A 21,503-nucleotide genomic window follows, 5' to 3' on the forward strand; every position below is an offset into this window, starting at 1 on the left:
TTTGATTTTATATCATCTTTTATTTTTCTAACACCACTTTGAGGTAATGTACAATGCCAAAAACCAGTTACCTTCTATTAAGCAACGGAGGTTTTTCGATATTTGTACCTAGCACCCCCAACCATCAGCAAGTAATGACGCGGATCTGTTGGCGAGGACATGCCATAGTTTTAAAGTCAAAGTGTTCATTTTCAAGTGTATAATTGTATTATTTATATTGAATTGTTTTTTGAATAAGAATAATATTTTGTATTGAAGTGTAAAACATGTCAATCTTTACGATGAGAGGAAAAAATGCATCATATTTGTGAACTATCAACATGCATCATATTTGCGGACTATCTGGCATTTAGAGATTTTACCAGATATTTTCATTTTATTCGAACTCTTTTTATGAAAAGGACTTTCAAAAAAAAAAAAAAAAAAAAAAAAAGCACAAAATGGATATTTTTAACAAAATTGAGGACTTTTGTAATTATAACTTATTTATTTATCAGTATTCCATATTTATTATGTTATAGTCTTAAAATTAGTCATATATTGTATATTTATTTATAACTCATTGTTTTAATGTTCAAAATTTCATATGCCATAAAGTGAAAATTTTATATGAGAAAGTCATGAACTATGATAGGCCATAGTTAAAGCTTGTACGCTATGTTCTGGATGTTTTCATGTCTTTTCTCATACTTTTGCTTCACTCCTGTACTAATGCTTTTCTCACCCCGGCCTCTCTTTTTGACGGGGGAGGGAGGGGATGTAAAATAAAAAAAAATTAAAAAATTTAAAAAAATACGATGGCTTTGCTCTTTGCGAACCAGCAACCTTTAACTACTTTTCTGCAATTCACGATCGTCCCCTAACCCAGTACCTGCTAGAACATTCATGCCTATTACATAACCTCCTCATATAAATGCTGCGTCATAAGTTTTCTACATTTTTCTAGAAGCTACTCTGTTACATAACCATTCATATAAATGCTGAGTCATAAGTTCTCCTAGACAGATGCCTTCTCGTCTTCGTCCTGCTAACGCTTCCGCTATGCTCCTCTTTCTTTGTTAGAACGTTATGACATATTAAAGTTTAAAGTCAGTCGTATCTAATAGTTCAATTACTGAATAAGTTATTTGATTAACTTCATCTGGAAAAAGTCATCTGCTATAAATTAAAATAAAGATATGCTTGCTGTTAAAAGTGAAAAGTCCTGAGTCGTCATTTTTCTCCGTACTTCAATCATCCCAGCTTCGTCAACCATCTGCCAGAACGTGTAATGGAATAGCCTCACCACTCGCTCACGATGTGATGGAATAACTGAAAACATTACATATATATATATACCGGTATGATATATGCATGGTATTTACACATACTTACATGTGTATGCTTTTATCCCCATGTGCATATAATATGAATATATCTGCTTACATATACATATGTGTGCTAGTGTTGCATATAAATTCAAAGCTCATTTGTATTACCATATGCATATCAATATGGTTAGGTTACTTATGTACAATTCTACAGAGCAAGTTAATTATGCGAAACACAACTGAAAGTGTTTATCTTAAGTTAACATTTCACTGTTGAGGGAAAATGAAAGGGAATTTATGAAATTCTATAGTTTTTATAAGGTGCGAAGGACATTGGACAAGTGGCAGGGGAAAATTTTTAGACAATGACTATTTTTGCACCCTGAATGGCGGTGGAAGAATTTCTCTGGTCGAAATTTCAGGCATATGTGGTGCGACAGGTACCATCAGTCACTATATGTTCGAGTGTGAAATCACCACAGACCTACATTACCGGCCATACACAGCTGAAAATGCCTAGGTATGGCTAGTAAGAAGAGTAAGCTACTACGAAACAAACTTAAAACTCTAATAGCCTACCAAGCAATGAACTGCGAAAATCTAAAAGCAATCTAAAAAAAAAAAAATCGTTTAGCACAGTCAAAGTCTTCACAGAGTCTCTTTAATAACCACAGGTCACAAATACCCAGCTTTCGAAGTAACTATACATTCAGCTACAAATTTATTTAATTTATAATTAAATTTTAATATACTACAGAGATTTTTGGCTAGGCTTAGCAATAATAGAATGCTCCACCAATTGAGTAAAAATGCTGACAGTCATATAACAGGTGGTGCAGCAACTAAGCTGGTGGTAAGTAAGCCATCTTTTTGAGACTCTGCATCTCTGGCCTATAATTGGTCACCCCTTTTCTAAGCATTAAACCAATTATCATCAGGATAAAATAATTATAATGTGCAACACAGTTAATGAAAAACACATACTTTACTGTTTGTGCAAGAGTTTGAGAATGGAAGTGTATTGGCAAAACCTCTAGCAAAATCTGCAATGCAAAACTTAGGGGCAAAGTATCCTGAAACAGGCTGTGTAGTGAATAAAAACCATAACTATCCAGCATTTCATGTAAAAGGTAGTTCTGTTCATTAATGAGAAAAAATTTAGCATCATAATTATATTTCCGGGCCAGTTTTTTTGGCACCCACAATTTGATGGAACAGCTTGCTCTTTATTTAGTTTTATCTAACTAAATAAAGAGCAAGCTGTTCCATCAAATTCTGATGATTTTTGGAATGGCAGGATATCTGCCAACTTTCATATTCAGTGGGAATGCATACACAGGTACCAGTAATCAAATTTATACCTCTTTAATTATATTTATATAAATAAAACTTCAATTTTTTTATATACAGAGACAAATGAACTGACAGGCTTTACATTATTTACTACAGTCAAAAGTCTTTAATCCGGATCTCAAAGCTACAAACTTTCTGTGCATGCATAAACACATCATGCATTTAGGCATGCGCATAATACAATGCACGTTTAATGTATAACGGACAGTATAAGCTAAGCTAAAATTATCTAATTATCTATTTCAGTTAATGTTGCAGATTGCATTGTTCCTTAATCTTCTAATTGGATCCAGCTTATTATCTTTTGCACACAGTTAGCGCAATTTTATAAAAGTAAGCTTGAACTTGCGATTATGTCGAAAAGAATTTCCGATTCTGGAGCTGCCAAAGGATCTACAAAGCGGAAACATGTTTCGATGTCCATTAAACAAAAAGTAGAATTGGTGCAGAAAAATGAAGAAAGGCATGAAGAAAGTGACAGAGAGGTGATTTGTTTCTCTAACCATTCCGAAATCTGTTTATCAATTTCACGCTGCTCTGCGGGGAGGGGGGGGGCATCGTGGCACGCAATGAACTGGAAGTTGATCTGTCAGCACTATCCTTATCTTCAGGGCAGTTGATTTTATTTTATTCGGCTTATAATTCCTTACTAAATGTAGTGTTTTATCTCGATGTACTCCGATATTATTTAAATCAATTTCCTCATCATTATAAATATCACAAATACGCATAAAATAGTTTTCTGGTTGCAATTTTCTAATTTCGACTATGCGTAATGTATGCTTTACGCATGCGCGCATTGAAAGAAATGTTTAATAAAGTAAACAAATAAATATTAAGTAATTTTGATACCCTTTTTTTTTTTGTAAATTTTGATACCCTTTAGATCACAATTGCTTATTATTTCATAAATTACAATTTCATATTTTTAATTGTATAATTTCTGCATGCCATCTTACCAGATTTAAACTGATGGTCTATAATCCAGAGATATCGATAATCTGGAATCGCCGAAGTCCCGACGAGTCCGGATTAAAAATTTTTGACTGTATTTGATATATCTGAGAACTAAAATTTTAAAAATATATGTGTGTTTGAAGAGTGTAATTTTTGATACTGTTACAAGAATAATTACTGGAAAAATGGCACAAAATTCTGATTTAAATAAAAGATATAATACACAGTAAGTTACTGATTTAGAGATTCCATACATAATTCTAATATTAATTGCTTTCAAGTTAAAAAAATAATCAATAATGCAGGAAATGACATATTAAATTTGGGCTATGTTACTTTTCACCCTTTCTCAAATTTTGTAGCTATACCATCAAATAGCTTTTTGATAATTTCACATGTTACAAATAACCTGGTTATTGATAATCAGAAAACAGTCATAATTACCTCTGACATATTAAGATTTTCCTTTCTTGAAGGTGTAAAAATATTTCCTTTTAGAGTTCTGCCTTTAAGAAGAAGAAAACAAATATTTTATAAAATGTAAAAATTTAACAATTTGTAATTTTTAGAAACAAAATACTCTTAAAAGTACTGCCATTAAAAATTAATAAAAATTTATAAAGGGTTTGCTTATACAACAAAATATGTCTAAAAAATAAAAAAATATTAAATATGTTCAACTTCAATAAAATAATAATAATAAATACTCTTACATGTGGAGAAAAAAATTTAAAGAATTACTTTCAGATTTTTCTGTTTTCTGTTTAGGTGGCATCTTCTCCGCAGATGATTTGGTAGTTTTTCTTGAAGAACTAGGAGTTCTTTTGCTACCAGCTTAATAGAGATTATTCATTAATTTTTGTATTACTAAGACTAGAGAAAAAACAATGATAATAATTAACTTGTTAAAAAGCAAAATTTGGATATAAATCATAACATTATAGTACATCACTTTAAAAATATAAAATTATATATTTATTAATTTTATCAACAGAACTTACTTTTCAAAACAAAACAAAAGCACAAACTGAGTTTGTCCTTCTTATATTAAAATACCTTAATACTATTAATTTTTTTTAAAAAAAGAAAGAAGGTTGATTAATTTATAACACTTTTATTAATTTGATAGCTAAATAAATCTAAATTGAACAAATGGTGCTGAGCAAAAATTAAACAATTTTATAAATAACACATCTTTAATATTTTTAACCATAAAAGTCTGTGTGTGTGATTATCCTCTACTCAAGCTAATTGAAATGATGTTGCATTTATCATACTTATTTCTGCAAACTAATCAATAATGGTTTTATTACATAAAAATTTAATGACTCTCATATGCTTAGTGGAACTAATTCAATAGTAAGATCAAAAGGTACTTCTTCATTAACGCCATATAACAAACTTTACACACTGTATTAGCTTATTTCTTTTCTTGCATCTTTGGCTCAATAACAGGTGAAGCAAACAACTCAAAATAGCAACAAAATCTTCCAAGTTCACATAACTCAGCAGATGTCAACTTCTGACAACTAATGTAAACAAATCATACAGCAGCAGTAACAAAAGAAATGGATGATCTGACAAATCATATTTGTGTTAAAACACATTTTTCTTCTTAGCACGACTCAAAACTGCATAGCCATTTCAGCTTTCAGTCACATTTTAATTTTATGAAGATCTTCAACATCCATAACATGCTATTGTAAATACAAATTAGGAGTAATCTGCTAGGACGGACAAATCATGTCAACTTTCAGAGACTGTAAATAAGTCTTACACTCCTTAAACAATATTTTTAGGAGACTGAATGTTCAAAAAGGAACTATCTTTGCAGTTTGCCCACACTGTTTTCGGGTAGTCTATATTTTAGGCTATCTCATGGATTATTGCCAAATTGTTTCATTTATGATAACCTAAGTATTTTACGTTGAATGTTATGGAAACCCTATTATGACATAATTGGTTGTAATGTGTGATTGTGGTGATTTTGACTGTTGGGAAAATATTTCTCAGAGTTTATTTATGCATTGGATGTTAGTTAGGAAGTATGTTGCTTATTTTGTACATTACACCATAAAATGCCTGCTGGTGGTATGATTAACCTGAAGTTTGGAACGAATGGGAAAGAAAATATTGATTGACAGGTGTGTAAATGAAGATTTAAATGGCTTCATTCACTTTTTAGTAAATTATGCAGCGAGATTTAAGGATTTGAAAACCAGAACTCCTATTAACACTATTAATTATGGAAGGTATATGGGGTGTAATAAAAAGGGATTTTCGAAAGAAATGCCACTGACTGTCTGGAGGATATTTTTTATTTTTACTTTTATGAATTTATGTGGCTATGGCAGTATACAGATTCTAGTTCAGATCATTTAAAACAGTTTTGGGATGCTGTTAAAGAATTCTGTGTGCAACACTCCGAAGACACAGAAATTTCTAAATAAGGTAAGTAGATATTTCCTTTTTGTACGGCGCAGATTAGCTAACATGTATTTCCATTTTTGTGTTATTTCCTTGTTTTATTTTGATTTAAAGTGCAGTTTACTGAGATAATAATTTTTTTTTTTTTTTTTTATTATTTTTTATGTTTTAATTATGTTTTGGATGGTATTTTACTTGGAAGGGTGTTGCCCATAAACAAGAATGGCACAAAAAAATCACCAATTTTTGCCAAGGGGTACCCTAAAATATTATTTCCCCCTTGTTTTCCTCTATTCACTGAAAAAGAGGCTGAATAACCTTGACTAGAATTTTAAAGAATTAAATTGATACCCTTCACAAGCATATCAATCTCAGAAATTCTAGAAACTAGTTCTTACAGTGGAGATTCTTCCTAAATTCAGAGAGTGAATTATAAATTATACAAAAAGAACTGAGTTTCTCTAAATCATAAGTTAAAATTGTTAGGAGAAAAATATGCAAAGCGGGTGAATACAAGAATAAACATTTTACAAACCTTTGAAATAAGATAAATAATTTAAGAAATTCCTTCAATAATATTATGATTAGTAAATATATTTAACTTACAAAAAAATGACAACCCAACTATGCAAAATTCCTGAACATCTGTACAGTCTGTTGTCCTAATTAGTTTGGATATTCAGAGCTCTATTCCATACAGTACCCAATTACAATTAATTAAAAAAAAAAAAAGAGTTTTCCATTCAATTTATAGTTTTTTTATTTTTTAAAAAAATTTTCAGGCATTACCAAATATAGCTAATTTCTGCAATTTCAAATTTCCACTGATTTTCTTTAAAAATTTCTAAGCAATGTAGTAGCTATGTTTTGTAATGTACAACATAATTGCATCTAATAAAATTAATATTTTGACTCAAGCTGTATAAAGAATTGATGATAGAAATGAATTATTAAGAGATTAAAGTCAATTACCAGAAGCAGCTGTCATGCTTTTAGAAATAATAAGACTAGCATCTTTGTTCTCTGTAAAAATTATATGAGAACCATTTATCTCTGGATCTTTTATGATTAAAGAATTTTGTTTATTTTCTTCTAAGACTAGGGGTGATAATTCTTTCAAACCTGCAGCTGAAACTTGTTCATTATTCTTCAGTTCAGGTTTAAATTGATTTGAAGGACTCTCACGAAACTTTATATCTAAAAAATACAGAAAAAATAATACTTCAACATAACAAAGATGACATTTAATCAAAACTAACACTCAACTATTATATTGTGAACTCTTGAAATTACAATCATAAATGTTTATTGACTAAAACAAATATTCTGCTAGTTATAACAATCACTTCTGATCCAAACATATTTGACATAAACAGCAATTTCAAGATTGCAAATTACAGTATCAACTTTGAACTTATTTATATTAATTATTATTATTTAGTATCTAGTCATTATTATTTAATAAGATAGTAACTAACAGTTAATATAATAATTAATAACTAAATTGTTTATGAAAAATTAATGCTAAAATTAAAATGTGAAATTTGAATTTTTTTATATAAAAAAATTATAATTACATACTCAATGAAATTTTAAACTTTTACAAAAGAATTGCTGAATCCATATTTGTTTGATATTGTTTAATCAACAGTCTTTCAATTTGTAAAGCTGTTGGCAGCTTTTCTGATCTCCACCTTTCAATACAAGAATTCTTAGAATTTGTAGTGCTTTTCTTGATTCAGTACTCACTTCTTCCTCTCCACATCATTTTCCCTGGCAGTTTCAGCTCTTTTAATACTTTCTTCTAGCGTTTTCACATGCTGTCTCAATATTATCATCAATCACAAAATAATCTAAAAACAAATCTTCAAAATTTCTCTCATTGATGTCCAAAATATTAGAAACAGCTTTCTTCTGAGGTTTTTTCTAGATAAAAAAACCACATTTTCTAAAACAATTTCTAAATGAATCTTCATAATTTCCCTCACTGATGTTTGAAATATTAGAAACAGCTTTCTTCTGTGGCTTTTTCTGGATAAAAACGACATTTTCTAAAGGAATTTCTAACTATTTTGGAAGATTACTTCCTATGCATTGACTAGAATATGTACAGCCTTTAGCAGAGACATCGACTTAGTCATTACCTTAAGTGCTCACACTTTTGCAAGATTCAATTTTGCTTATATTTGTTTGAATGACACTCTTTTTTTGTAATGACATTTGGAAGCTTTTAATAATACCTTGGTCTAATGGTTGAATGACAAAATTCATATTTGCAGGAAGAACCACTAATTTAATGTCTTTCAAAAGGATAAGAGAGGAGTATGCAGTTACAATTATCTATCAGTAAAGGTATTTTTTCATTCGTGTTAACTGGGGACACAAATATTATTTTTAGTCCAAAGGGGCAATTTGCCCTGAAGGACTACTATTTTCATTTTGGATTTTGCGTTGAAAACTTTAAAGGGCTGTATCACTTTTCTCCGCCACATATTATTGCTCTGTTTTATATTTAAAGAAATTAAATAATGAAGAATCTGCATGAATGTATATCTGTTACTCACATTGTGATAAAACAAAGGTACCTAGAGCCATCAAAATTTGAATAACTATAATCTGCCATAGAATATGGGCATGTGGAAGCCCTAATTTGAATTTGAAATTTGTTTTATTATTGATTTCATATTTTGTAGCATTTCAATGAATTTTTGATTAAAAAACTAAATGATTTCAAAGCGAGCAATGGCAACACGGAACAAAAAAAATTTTTAGCTCCAGCGCGAGAGGCTCTGTATCAGAAATTCTAAAGATATGCTCATTTTAAAATTAATTTGTGATATTGCTGTTGAACTGAATTTTATAGTTTGAGTACGTAGAACATAAAATTTAATGAATAAAGTTAAGACACAAAACGTTAATAAAATGCCACTTTGGATGTAATTTAAAATCTGAAACCTTTCAGAGTTTTTAATTGGAATAATTCATTCTACACATTATGTATATTATGTATGTTGTAACAGAAAACACTACAATACTACATCAATACTGCACTGTAACTTGAAAAAACGAACTCACTGATCACCAACTTCATTGGCAATGGCATTCATGACAAAAACATTATACAGTGTCTAAGGAATGCAACACTTCTTGGCAGTTTGGATAGAATCATATTGTCCTCCCCAGTTTGTTTTATGACATTTGTTGCACCTCAGACACAATTACTTGTACATCTTGCACAAATAATAATAATAATAATAATAATAATAATAATAATAATAATAATAAAAGGAGCAATATTTCTATAACTCCCGTTCTACTGGACTGATAGTCGAAATTTAACTTGCATTTTCCAAGTCTCGAAAGTGCGACTTAGGATATATATATAGCATGCTTCTAACATAGGTATTTTAACACAAAATCGGACATTTCTGAAACAACATACTAATTTTTTTGCATATTTCGATTCTACTACTCAAATTATGACACAGTACTAAGTTTCATAAAATCGCACGAGCAGTTTTTAAAAAATTAGCTCCTCAGTGTTAATTGAATCTGGTATATATTTATTAATATCTCTTTTTTTATTAAACTTATTTTATTCATCCTTTCACATTTCAAAATTTAGGTTCATTCCAAATAAATTTCACCCATTTTTCATGATTTATTTTTAAAATTTGAATTTTTAAATAATTTTCCTAAATTTTCTGAAAAAATTTAGAATTATAACCTATAAAATTTTTACCATCATCTTAAAGTAGATGTATTTCTAAGCACACCGGCAAAAAGTTAGTTTTGTATTCAAGATATCCGAAGAGATACTTGAATTTATATATTTGAGCGTTTTGAAATTTGGCATACTTGTTTATAGCGATAATAATGCCACATGTGGTTTTGATCACTTTGTTAAAATTATTTGAAAGTATGAATGAGGACCTTTTTTCCGCTCGTGTAGAATGGAAAAAAGAAAAGGAAAATAGGTTGCTATAAATTAAGAAGTTCATCAAGAGAATTATTCTTGGCGCAAACTGAAAAAATGCTTCAAGATAAATTCTTAAATTTTTCCATAAATTTCTCCCCCAAAATTATAAAATTTAATATCTAGGGGCATAATTTGATTTTAGAATCACAATATGGAAAAAAAATGGTATGTTATTTCAGAAAAAGTCCGATTTTGTGTCAAAATACTTATGTTAGAACTATGCTATTGTTAGAACACTTTGCATTTCGAACTAATACTATATATAAATCTAATCTATATTTTAAGTCGTGCTTTTGAGACATCAAAAACATAAGTTAAATTTTAACAATTGGTCCAGTAGAATGGGAGATATAGAACTGTCCTTTTTTTCTTTCTTTTCTTTTCTTTCTTTCTTTCTTTCTTTTTTTTTTTTTTTTTTTTTTTTGAGTAAGGTTTACATCATATTACACAGCAGCACACACGGTAACTTCATCATCTGCATTAGCAAACTCACGCATCGTTGTCATAATAATCATGACTGTCACTCATGCTGGATATGTTTTAAAAAATATATTGTATTCTGCAAAGGTTTCTATATGAACAGAGAGAAAATTTCTGAATACAGTTCCCATACAGAAACAGGAAAAAATATCAAAAACTGTTAAAGTTCATATTAAGTGATAAAATCTAATGACACAATGGACTAAAATCCAGTTTATAATTCGTGCTAACAAAAATTCATGTTATTTAATAAAACTTCCAATGAGATCATGCTGCCGGGACCGAAATTTTGTTCATGTTAAATGTGTATTCACTTTAAGCAAGTTCATTTTAAGGGCAGTTTATTGTTTAATACAATAGAATAAAAATTTCCAGAATAAAATTAATATAAACTCCATTACTAATTCAAAAGTCAAGCAACAAAAATCAGCGTTATATTTACAAAATTTTCACAGGATTAGTTTCGATGGTTTTACCGAACCACCATCATCAGCTGCAAAACCGCATCATTAGCTGCAAAACCGCATGCAGCAATCATCAGCTGCCAAACAATCATCAGCTGCTGCGGTTTTGCAGCTGATGATGGTGGTTCAGTAAAACCATCGAAACTAATCCTGTGAAAATTTTGTAAATATAACGCTGATTTTTGTTGTTTGACTTTTGAATTAGTATTTATTTGGCGTGTTATTGTGTCTTGATAAACTCCATTATTTAAAAAACATGTTCGTATTGAAATTGATTTTATGCCAAACATATGTTAGCTTTTCTTAATTTTAATCAGCATAAAAAATTTTAAAAAGCATTTAACTACATAATTAAATTTCTACTGAGCACATTACATATTTATTCTTTCTAACATTCAAACATAAGATGCATTTTATTGCATACCTGTAAGAAACGATACATATTGCATTAACAAAAATACTGTAGATAGCTTAAGCACAAAAGATGTAATTTCATATAGAAGATCATGACAGCAGTTGAATAAAATAATACTTACCTAAAATATATTTAGTTAGATCACTATTTTGTTTTTGAATTTCTTTGAGAAGTTCATTATTAATGAGATTATAGTCTTTGTAACAACAATAAAAATAGATCAAAATAGCTGAACCAATAATGCAAGCTAATTTTCGGCACAACCATATTCGATAATACATTGGACCCTATGGAAGGAATAATATAGAAAAAATAAGTCTTCATTAAACATTTTCATTAATTTCAGCATCATTCTAAAAAAAACTCAAAATATATATTTATTAACTTTACCGAGTTGCAAATTAAGTAGAAATGAAAAAATACTTTGACTCAGACTGTAATTTAGAAAACTACTGAAGCTATTTTAGAAAAATCTGATAGAGGTCATTTTTTCTTCAGGAAGCTCTTTAATGAAAACCTCTGGCAGATTCTCCCAAAAAGCATAAAGCATTTCTCTAAAATTAGAATTCTGGCTCTTCTGAAGTTCAAGTTAGTATGCTTTTCTTACACTTATTATGATTTATGCTCAAGTTATATAGTTAATAGTTAGTTAATATTTAAAAAAAAATAACATTTCATAAAAATTCTGGGTTTAATCCTAGTATACGGTACACACAGGATTTGGTGGCTTAAAAGAACATTATGTGGAGGAGATAAGCATCATTTTGTTGTTGGTGACAATTTCCAAAATCGTGAATATGATTTAAATGATTTAAATCAAGATTTTAATCAAAGGATCAATAAATAAATAACGAGGAAGTAAAAAAATTAAAATCTTAAAGGTTTCAGATTTTAAATTACATCCAAAGAGGCATTTTTTTAACGTCTTGTGTGTTGCCTTCATTTATTAAATATAATGTTCTTTGCACTTAAACCATAAAATTCAGTTCAACAGCAATGTCACAAAATAATTTTAAAATGAGCAGTAATGTCGCGAAATAAGTTTTAAATGAGCATGTCTTTAGAATTTCCGATACACAATTCCGCGCGCAGTAAATAAAAAGAGTTTTCCCTCCCCATAGAGTGTTACCATTGCTCATTTTTAAATCGTTGAGTTAGTTAATCGAAAATTCGTTAAAGTTTTACAAAATATGAAATCGATAATAAAACAAATTCCAAATTTGGGCTTTCAGATGCCCATATTCGCAGCAGGATTACGTCAATCAAAATTGAATGGCTTTAGGTACCGTTGTTTTATCGCAATGCGAGAAACATACATACAATTATGCAGATTCTTCATTATTTAATTTCTTCAAATATAATACAGGGCGATAATATTTGGTGGCAAGAATTTGAAAAGTGATACTCCGTTTATAGAGTTCCGACGCAAAATTGCAAAATGGAAACAACAGTCTTTCAGAACCCCTTTAGACTAATAAAAAACAGACACAAAAAATCTGAAATGTATCAGATTTTTAATTACATCCAAAGGGGCATTTTTTTAACCTTTTGTGTGTTACCTTTATTTATTAAATATCATCTCAAACTATAAAATTCAGTTCAACAGCAATATTGCAAATTAATTTTAAAATGAGCATATCTTTAGAATTTTCGCTACAGAGTCTCGAGCACTGAGATAAAAAAAAAAAAAAAAAAAAAAATTCGTATAGTGTTGCTTTTGCTTGCTTTGAAATCGTTTAGTTTTTTAATCAAAAATTTGTTTAAGTGTTACAAAGTCTGAAATCTATAATGAAATTAATTTCAAATTCAAATTAGGGCTTCCACATACCCATATTCTAAGTTATTCAAATTTTGATGATTCTTCATTATTTAATTTCTTTAAATATAAGACAGGGCAATAATATATGGTGGCAATGATCTGAAAAGTGATACAGCCTTTTAAATTTTTCAATGGACTAAAAAATGATTATAATTAGATAATCTCTCTCTTTTTTAAATGATGGGAAATGTGTAAAAATCTAAAATTAAGGTAACCTGTAGTGTCTTTAAAGAAATTTTAATTACTGAATATAAAAAACAGAAACCTCTTGAAAAAAGTTATACAGTACAAAGTCTTTAATCTGGACGTCCATAATCCGGACCTCAAAGCTACAAACTTTCAGCACATGCGTAGCACATAATACCTTTACGCATGTGCATTTAATGTATAATGGACGGTATAAGCTATGCTAAAATTATTTAATTATCTATTTCAGTTAATATTGCAGATTGCGTTGTTCCTTAATCTTCTAATTGGATCTACCTTTTTTTTTTTTTTTTTTTTTCCAGACTGTTAGAGCAATTTTATAAAAAGTAAGCTTGAACTTTTGATTATGTCAAAAAGAGTTTCCGATTCTGGAGCTGCCAAAGGATCTACAAAGTAAAAGCATGTTTTGATGTCCATCAAACAAAAAGTGGTATCGCTGCAAAAAATGGGTAAAGGCATGAAGAGGTTAGTGAAAACAAAAAAATTTCAATTGACAAGTTAGTCGGTATTCTCGGCGCAGGAATTACAGAACTTGAACAGCGGAACTTTGTAACTGAACAAGAACAAGAAATTATGTCTGTTTATAGAATTAAAGAGAAAGTATTAGCACATAAAACGAAGCAACTTAAACAACTTACATTGAAAGAAATATTTAATAAAGTAAACAAATAAATATTAAGCTTTTTTGTTTTTTTTTGTAAATTTTGATACCTTTTGTGGATCATGATTGCTCTTTATTTCATAAATTACGGTTTCCTACTTTTAATTTTATAATTTCTGCATGCCACCTTACCAGATTTAAATTGATGATCTATAATCCGGAAAAACCCCTAATCAGAATCGCCGAAGTCCCGACAAGCCCGGATTAAAGACTTTGTACTGTATTATTTAAAATATATTAATATGTTCGAAATGCAAGAAAGTATGTTATTTCCTAATGTTATGTGGTCTCAAGCATAAATTTGATGACTGTTAAGTGCAGTTATTCGAAACACATGGTACATGATCTAAATAAATACAAGTACTTTTGGGGATCAGATTTAAGTATGTGTTGTTGTTCGCATGTATGTAAATATCTACATGTATATATATACACACACACACAAACATTTTTGAATCTGGTCCTAATAACAGAAAAGGACCTAAATATGTTATAAAAATACCATATTCTAAAAAGACATATATCATCCAAGAAGGTACAATTTTTACAGCATCACTGGGCAAATACATCTTTTCATAGTGTAAAAAGGCATAAAATCAACGGAGATCCTCTACCCTGGATATAACTCTCAACCTAAAAGTGATTTATACGGTAGATTATTAAATGACACATACCAATAATACATAAAAAAGACTGTAATATTTTAATCGAACAATACATATGATGTAGATGGTTGGTCTAATATCTACAATAAACCAATAAATAAATAAAGTTTTTATAAAATTAGCTTTTAGTTAAAAGACAAATAAATACACTAAAAGGAAAAAATTATTTATAAAAATGATTTTTTCTTTTTAGTCTAAACAACACATTATCAATTAATTTATTCAATTGAAAAATCACTTTTTTACTACTAACAGTTATGTTATTTTTATAATCTTGCAATAAAATATGTCATTTCTTACTATACATTAACATTTATGTATATTATGTTCAATAAAAAAATTCATGTATTTGATCTTAAGACTATCTTGGATGGTACACTTGCAATTTCTTCATTTGTCAACAGGCATTATTATTGTCATCAGGCATTATTATATTTTTTTTCCTCTTTTCAATTAGCTTTATGCTATTTGGTGAATTTTATGTCCTTCCTGAGACTTTAATATGATAGAAGCAATGTATGTTCGACCTTCCATAAACATTTTTTTTAGATAAATGACTACATCTGCATCCAGTCTACTGAGTTACACATGTACATCCAATGGCTGGCTGTGCAAGTGAACAGTTTAAAAAAATTAACAGATTAATAATATTTTTCATCATTCTTGATTTCAAAAAGAATTGTCTGGTAAAATCCTAGTACAATCCAAAATCCGGACTTATCGGGACTTCGGCGATTCCAGATTTGGATTTTTCCGAATATAGGATATTCAATTTAAATCTAGTAAGATGGCATGTAGAAATTATAATATTAATATACGAAATCGTGATTCATGAAATAATGAAGTATTTATGATCTAAAGGGTATCAAAATTTACAAAAAAAAAAAGCTTAATATTTATTTGTTTACCTTATTAAACATTTCGGTTGATCTTTACATTATGGTAACTTGGCGTTTTTTTGGCGAAAATTTGGCGACCAACTCTCCTACAGCAACCCTCTATTTTTTTTTCCCGCCGCCATTTTGTCTTCATGAAGTAAAGACATGTTTCTTTTCTTTTTATCTACTGAACACTTCTTCCAACAATCTACTAGCCGAATTACACTTATGCTAGAAATTTTATCTAACAAAACTGCTTAATCATGACAAATATTCACTGCAAAATTGGGAAAAAGTGCACAATACCATACTCCTTACGCGTTTTTCAAAATAACACATACACATAAACCATGTACACGCCGACTTATTTTTACTTAAAAAAACATTCCAGAATTGCACAAAAATGGCATTGCTCACACTCTTCACTATATCCATGTACACTGCTTTTTTCTCATAAATTAGAAAAATTTCACGAAAATACATGACAATTTTCTCAATCTTTAAACCCGGTAAAAAGAACATATATGAAATTACCTGATCGCGAAAAAGTATTTACCCTTTCCAAATATGAACATTTCCACATATAAAATAAATAAAATATCCAAAAACCTCTAAATCATCTATTACATTATACACGTCACCAACGAATTCATACCGCAAGCATTACAAATACTTAGTATCAAAAATTTAAATTATTTCCATGCACGTTTACTTCAACTTAAACGTGTACCAAATTCCTACAAACATAAAATTCACAAAATAACTATCATTTAATTAAAATATCACTAAACCATGTACACGTCGACTTATTTTTACTTAAAAAAAACATCCCAGAATTGCACAAAAATGGCATTGCGCACACTCTTCACTATATCCATGTACACTGCTTTTTTCTCATAAATTAGAAAAATTTCACGAAAATACATGACAATTTTCTCAATCTTTAAACCCGGTAAAAAGAACATATATGAAATTACCTGATCGCGAAAAAGTATTTACCCTTTCCAAATATGAACATTTCCACATATAAAATAAATAAAATATCCAAAAACTTTTACCTCTAAATCATCTATTACATTATACACATCACCAACGAATTCATACCGCAACCATTACAAATACTTAGTGTCAGATATTTAAATTATTTCCATGCACGTTTACTTCAACTAAAACGTATACCAAATTCCTACAAACATAAAATTCACAAAATAACTATCATTTAATTAAAATATAATTAAATTCAAAAACACTACTTAAAATATAAATGAGCACATACATTAAATTAATACATACATAAATACCCATTTCGAATTCACTTTAGTTACGGCCATGGGATCCAAAAATTCACGAACACTGTTTCACACAACACAGAATAAAGCCAAATACAAAACTTCCAGATTTTTTCCCGATTTCCCCCCTTTTCCGATTAAAGAACCGTAATTCGTCCATTAATATCACATGACATATCCCATGATCTCTCATTTCCCTCACACAAAATAATGCGTAATCGGAACTGAGTACTGCTCACATTATTACCAAAGTCCCAGGTAGTAACCTTTATCGCCTCCAAAATGTCGCCAAACTACCAGTTACCATATTGTAAAGATCAAACAACATTTCTTTCAATGCAAGTTGTTTAAGTTGCTGTGGTTTTTGTGATACTACTTTCTCTTTAATTCTGTAGACAGACATAATCTCTTGTTTAGTTACATTGTTGAAGTCCTGTAACTGCTGTTTCGAGAATTCCGACTAACTTGTCAATCCGACGCCAGGCTGGTGTCAGATCAATGATGTATATATGTGGAATGTTTTGTTTTGAGGTGTGTACCAAGCAGATACCCAGCAATTAATGAGCCAAATTACTAATTGTGCAAATTTATGCTAAAATGACTGTTTCTTCAATAACAAGATTATGTTATTTAGTGTTGAAATGAAATTAAGAATCGGGACTCTCCAGACGTTTTACTATGTGTGGAGGGGGGAATAAAATGCCCATGCAATAAAGCCTAGGAGAAAAAAATGTTGGTGGTTTTGAGGTCCGGATTTTAGATCATTCTGGATAATGAGCATCTGGATTTCGGACTTTCTACTGTATATGGAACGGCTTTGGAGCGATTTTGAAAACTGTCGCCAACCCTAAAATGAATCGTTTACTGCTCGTCACAATGTTGCCAAATTCTGTATGTATGGTATACTAGGATTAAACCGTTTTTTTTTTTTTTTTTTTTTTCTTTTTTTTTAAAAAAGCCTGAGAAAAATTTAGACCATTATAACAGATATATTTTTGGAAGGTCCATAAAAGAATACAATATTAGGCTTCACAATAAAATTACACAAATCAGCCTTTAAAATGAAATGCTGAGAAAAATATACATAAACTTATAAAATAAGAAACATTAAAAACAATATTACAGATTCCAATAGAAAAAAAATTTGAAACACTAATCAATTCTTTAACTCTATTGCTTTTGAAAGTAATCAAATGAAATAAATAGTAAATGCAAAATCTATCTACAAAAAGGGGGTAGAAACAGCCTTTACAAAATGGTTGAAGACTTCCCTAGTACGCTTAAATTCTTCGCAAGTAATTCTTTATAGCAAGGGAAAGGATACAGATAAATAAATAAATTAAATTTAAATTAAAGAAATCTATATGTTGAAAATTGTTCCATCTAGTTCAGTACCCATTATATACTTACATCATCATTTAAAGGAAACAACTGCAGCACTTCTTCGTCAAGACTATATGATACTACAGCCCGCTCCAGAATGACATTGCCTGAAATTAGCATGAATAACCAAATCCTAGCACCAGAAGTCTGTGGCATTGACGTTAATAAATATATCAAAATACCTCCTATTGTATAATATACAAACGTGTAAACTCCAGTAAACTCACTAAGAACTAAGTTTTGAAGCAATTTAATTCGGTCAAAAACTTCAAAAATTAACACCCTTTGTTCATTGGTTGTTGATTTAAATGCTTCAAACACATGTTTGGCATAGTTTCTTGATAACTGAAGCTCAGCATTTAAAGTTCGCCCATTTGTAATTAATCGTTTCTGTTCTAAAATTGATAGATGCTGCAAATCTAAAATCCGTGACTGTGATTTACTAGACTCATCTAACTTCTTGCTAACAGCTTCAGAGTTCTCAGTTAATTTCAGAACAGTATTTTCTGTCTGTTCTTGCCACTCTCGGTGTTGCAGATAATGGCAAATGCTTTGCGTGTGCGTAAAAAACTCCGTATAAGTTGAAAAAATCCTATCACTGCTGTTTCTTAAACACTTCGAGACTGGAACTGCAGCACTGCATGGACAGGTATTAGATCCAGAATGCTCTAGGAAACAATTAGAAAATGAAAGAGCTAACCTACTTTGAATTTCTTCTGTCAAGTGTTTACAGCTTTCGTGAAGATCATTCACAGCCTTCTCCCAACATTCACCGTACGGAGAAATTTTTCTTGTGAGCTCTTTATATCGATTTTCACCTTCTAGTATTTTATCCTTGAAATTCAGATCAATTTCAGCTGAATGAAGAATTACAAAAAAATGAACAAATAAAAAGGCGTCGAATAGCATTTTTAATACTATGCATCGTATGTAAACATATGTACATAAACTCGTTATCAGGCAGTAGCATATGAATATTCTGTACAAAGTTATATAATATAATATGTAGGATTAGAAGTGTATTTAATTAATTATAATAATAGTGAGATGAAATTACATCTTCAATTTAAGCATTCACAGAATCAAATCAGACAAATTAATAAAAATAACTAAAAGCAGACAAGTTACAATCACGTTCAAACGTGTTCCCACCGGTACTGTTCAGATTCGTGACAAATTCTGTCAAAACAAACGTTGAGATTTGAATTGAGAGTAAACGGTTGTTGCCACATTTTCATGCATAAATAAAAGATGACATTGAGGAAACCGCTTAGCGAAAAAACACGGGCGGCTAAACCCAAGGCGATCTAGTTGGCCGTTCTAAACCCACCCACCAAGAACATATAGTGAATTAGGGTTTCAGAAAGTTGTGCTTCCTTTTATCTGCATCAGGTGAAGACGCGTATTTCCAAACCCTACCCCACTTTTCAAATTTTTGACGTCACGGAAATATCGACTAGTTTCACCTGGCAAGACGCCTACCCGACTTTTGACTACTACGGCGCGCTTTCGAAAGAATTGTGCTGCTGAATCAGCGTGTTTAGGTGCTAATTGTGAGATTTTCGCAATTTAAATTATTATGAGTGGGAATTTACGCAAAATCTTTAGTGAATGGTTATTGTTTAACGCCGTAGTGTATTTGAGGAAAGAGGAGAATAATTCACTGCTGATGTATACATTAACAGTATGAAAAATCTGGGTGGGTGATACTCGGCAATAAATGTGCTGCATTTCATCGCAAAATTCAGCGACGCCAGTAAAATAAACGAAAGTGTTCGAAAAACTTATCCACATCTGAAACCACTATACAAAAATTTTATGTGTGCCTATACAGCAATTTAAATAAATAAAAAAAAAAAAAATCGCAGAAAACTTCAGATCAAGGAATAAGAATTGCAGTGCCTCTATGTGCTTAAAAACTACGAAGCATTCTGCAGACTTTCGTGCCAAAATCAAGTTTGACAAATAGATTAATACATTTTATTGTTTCTTTTAGCGTATATATTTCAAAATTATTAAAATAACTTGAACAGTTGTTTAATTGCTTAAAACAGCAATAAAGTTCATTTATAAAGATATACAAGGAACTTCATAATTCATTGCTTTGTTGAACAACTGAAATTTACTAAATTACCTAACTTTATAACGTTAAATATCTTTGTAACTGTGTTATTATGCTCTGTTTTATAAAAGCTTAACTACTAACTAAAAGCTTAGCTACTTACTATTCATTTGTTATACATTAAAATATTTTCTGATTTATTTAATAAATATATTAAGAATTTCCATACATGCTTGTGCAGTGTGAATGCATGTTTGTGTAATGAACTTTGATTTTCATGAACGAAAAAGAAATACAATCTCCGAATAAGTACTTTTTTGTTTTCCAGTTCCTGTGTTTAGCTGTAAAAGTAAATTCACTTCAAGTATGTGTATGTGCAATTTTGACAATGTAAATGCTGAAATGTATGTATAGTAAAAACTTGACAAAAAAAATATGCGGAAAGCTCTTGAAATTTTTGATAGCCGAGCATATAAAAAATTAAATATCGTAATAAGTGAATGGAAGAATAAACTACTAGTCTAAAATCATAAAAACAGTTCATCTTATTTGTATCAACTTGACTATCAAAAGCCAATATTTAATATTATGCACGATTTTGAAAAAAAAAATGTATGCTGCTGATCTTTGGAATATGATAATGGGTTATTTTTACAATGGTTGTTATGTGGATTAAGATTGCAAGTTGAGACTTTAAATATGAACAATAGTAATCTGAAAATTTGAAGTAGTAATTTTATATCCAATAATCTCTGCCAAATAACTTCCATGTTTTAAGTAATTAAAAAATATATTTTTAACCACTTATTATTAATTTTATAAAGTACATTCTTTAATTTAAATTTTATTTACTTTCATCTATTTTTAATGTTTGCCATTATAAATTTCATACTATGTAATTTTTTAAGATTCCATAGTTGCTAATTAAACTTCCTTTACAATTTATTTAGTTATTCTATACATACATTTATATTTTATGTAAGAAAGGGATTTATGTGCAACAGATATACAGTGAAAATCATTTAACACAAAACTGAAGGGACTGAAATATTTTTTCGTGTTAAAGAATATTTAAAAGAAAAAAAAAGCATATATTCAACAAAATTAAGCTTATTAGAGTACATTTTATTTACATAGATATGTATATATGCATG

At 29.7% G+C, this 21,503-nt stretch overlaps 1 protein-coding gene across 1 annotated transcript in view; it reads right to left on the reverse strand.

The window, feature by feature from the left end:
* LOC146998113 (uncharacterized) overlaps positions 1-21,151 on the reverse strand; it is a 39,581-nt gene extending 18,430 nt beyond the window's left edge. Inside the window, exons 1-5 of the mRNA XM_085813437.1 lie at positions 18,315-21,151; positions 11,507-11,672; positions 7,020-7,244; positions 4,362-4,454; positions 4,065-4,126 (exon numbers count right to left, since the gene is read on the reverse strand). Of these exons, the coding sequence (XP_085669563.1) occupies positions 4,065-4,126; positions 4,362-4,454; positions 7,020-7,244; positions 11,507-11,672; positions 18,315-19,196 (1,428 nt within the window). The 5' untranslated portion in view covers positions 19,197-21,151. The remainder of the gene's footprint in view (positions 1-4,064; positions 4,127-4,361; positions 4,455-7,019; positions 7,245-11,506; positions 11,673-18,314) is intronic.
* Between the last annotated feature and the right edge of the window lie 352 nt (positions 21,152-21,503).

This window comes from Stegodyphus dumicola, chromosome 3 (assembly GCF_044657685.1).
Source record: "Stegodyphus dumicola isolate Sdum_Otavi_A_Nest chromosome 3, ASM4465768v1".
Lineage (NCBI taxonomy): Eukaryota > Metazoa > Arthropoda > Arachnida > Araneae > Eresidae > Stegodyphus > Stegodyphus dumicola.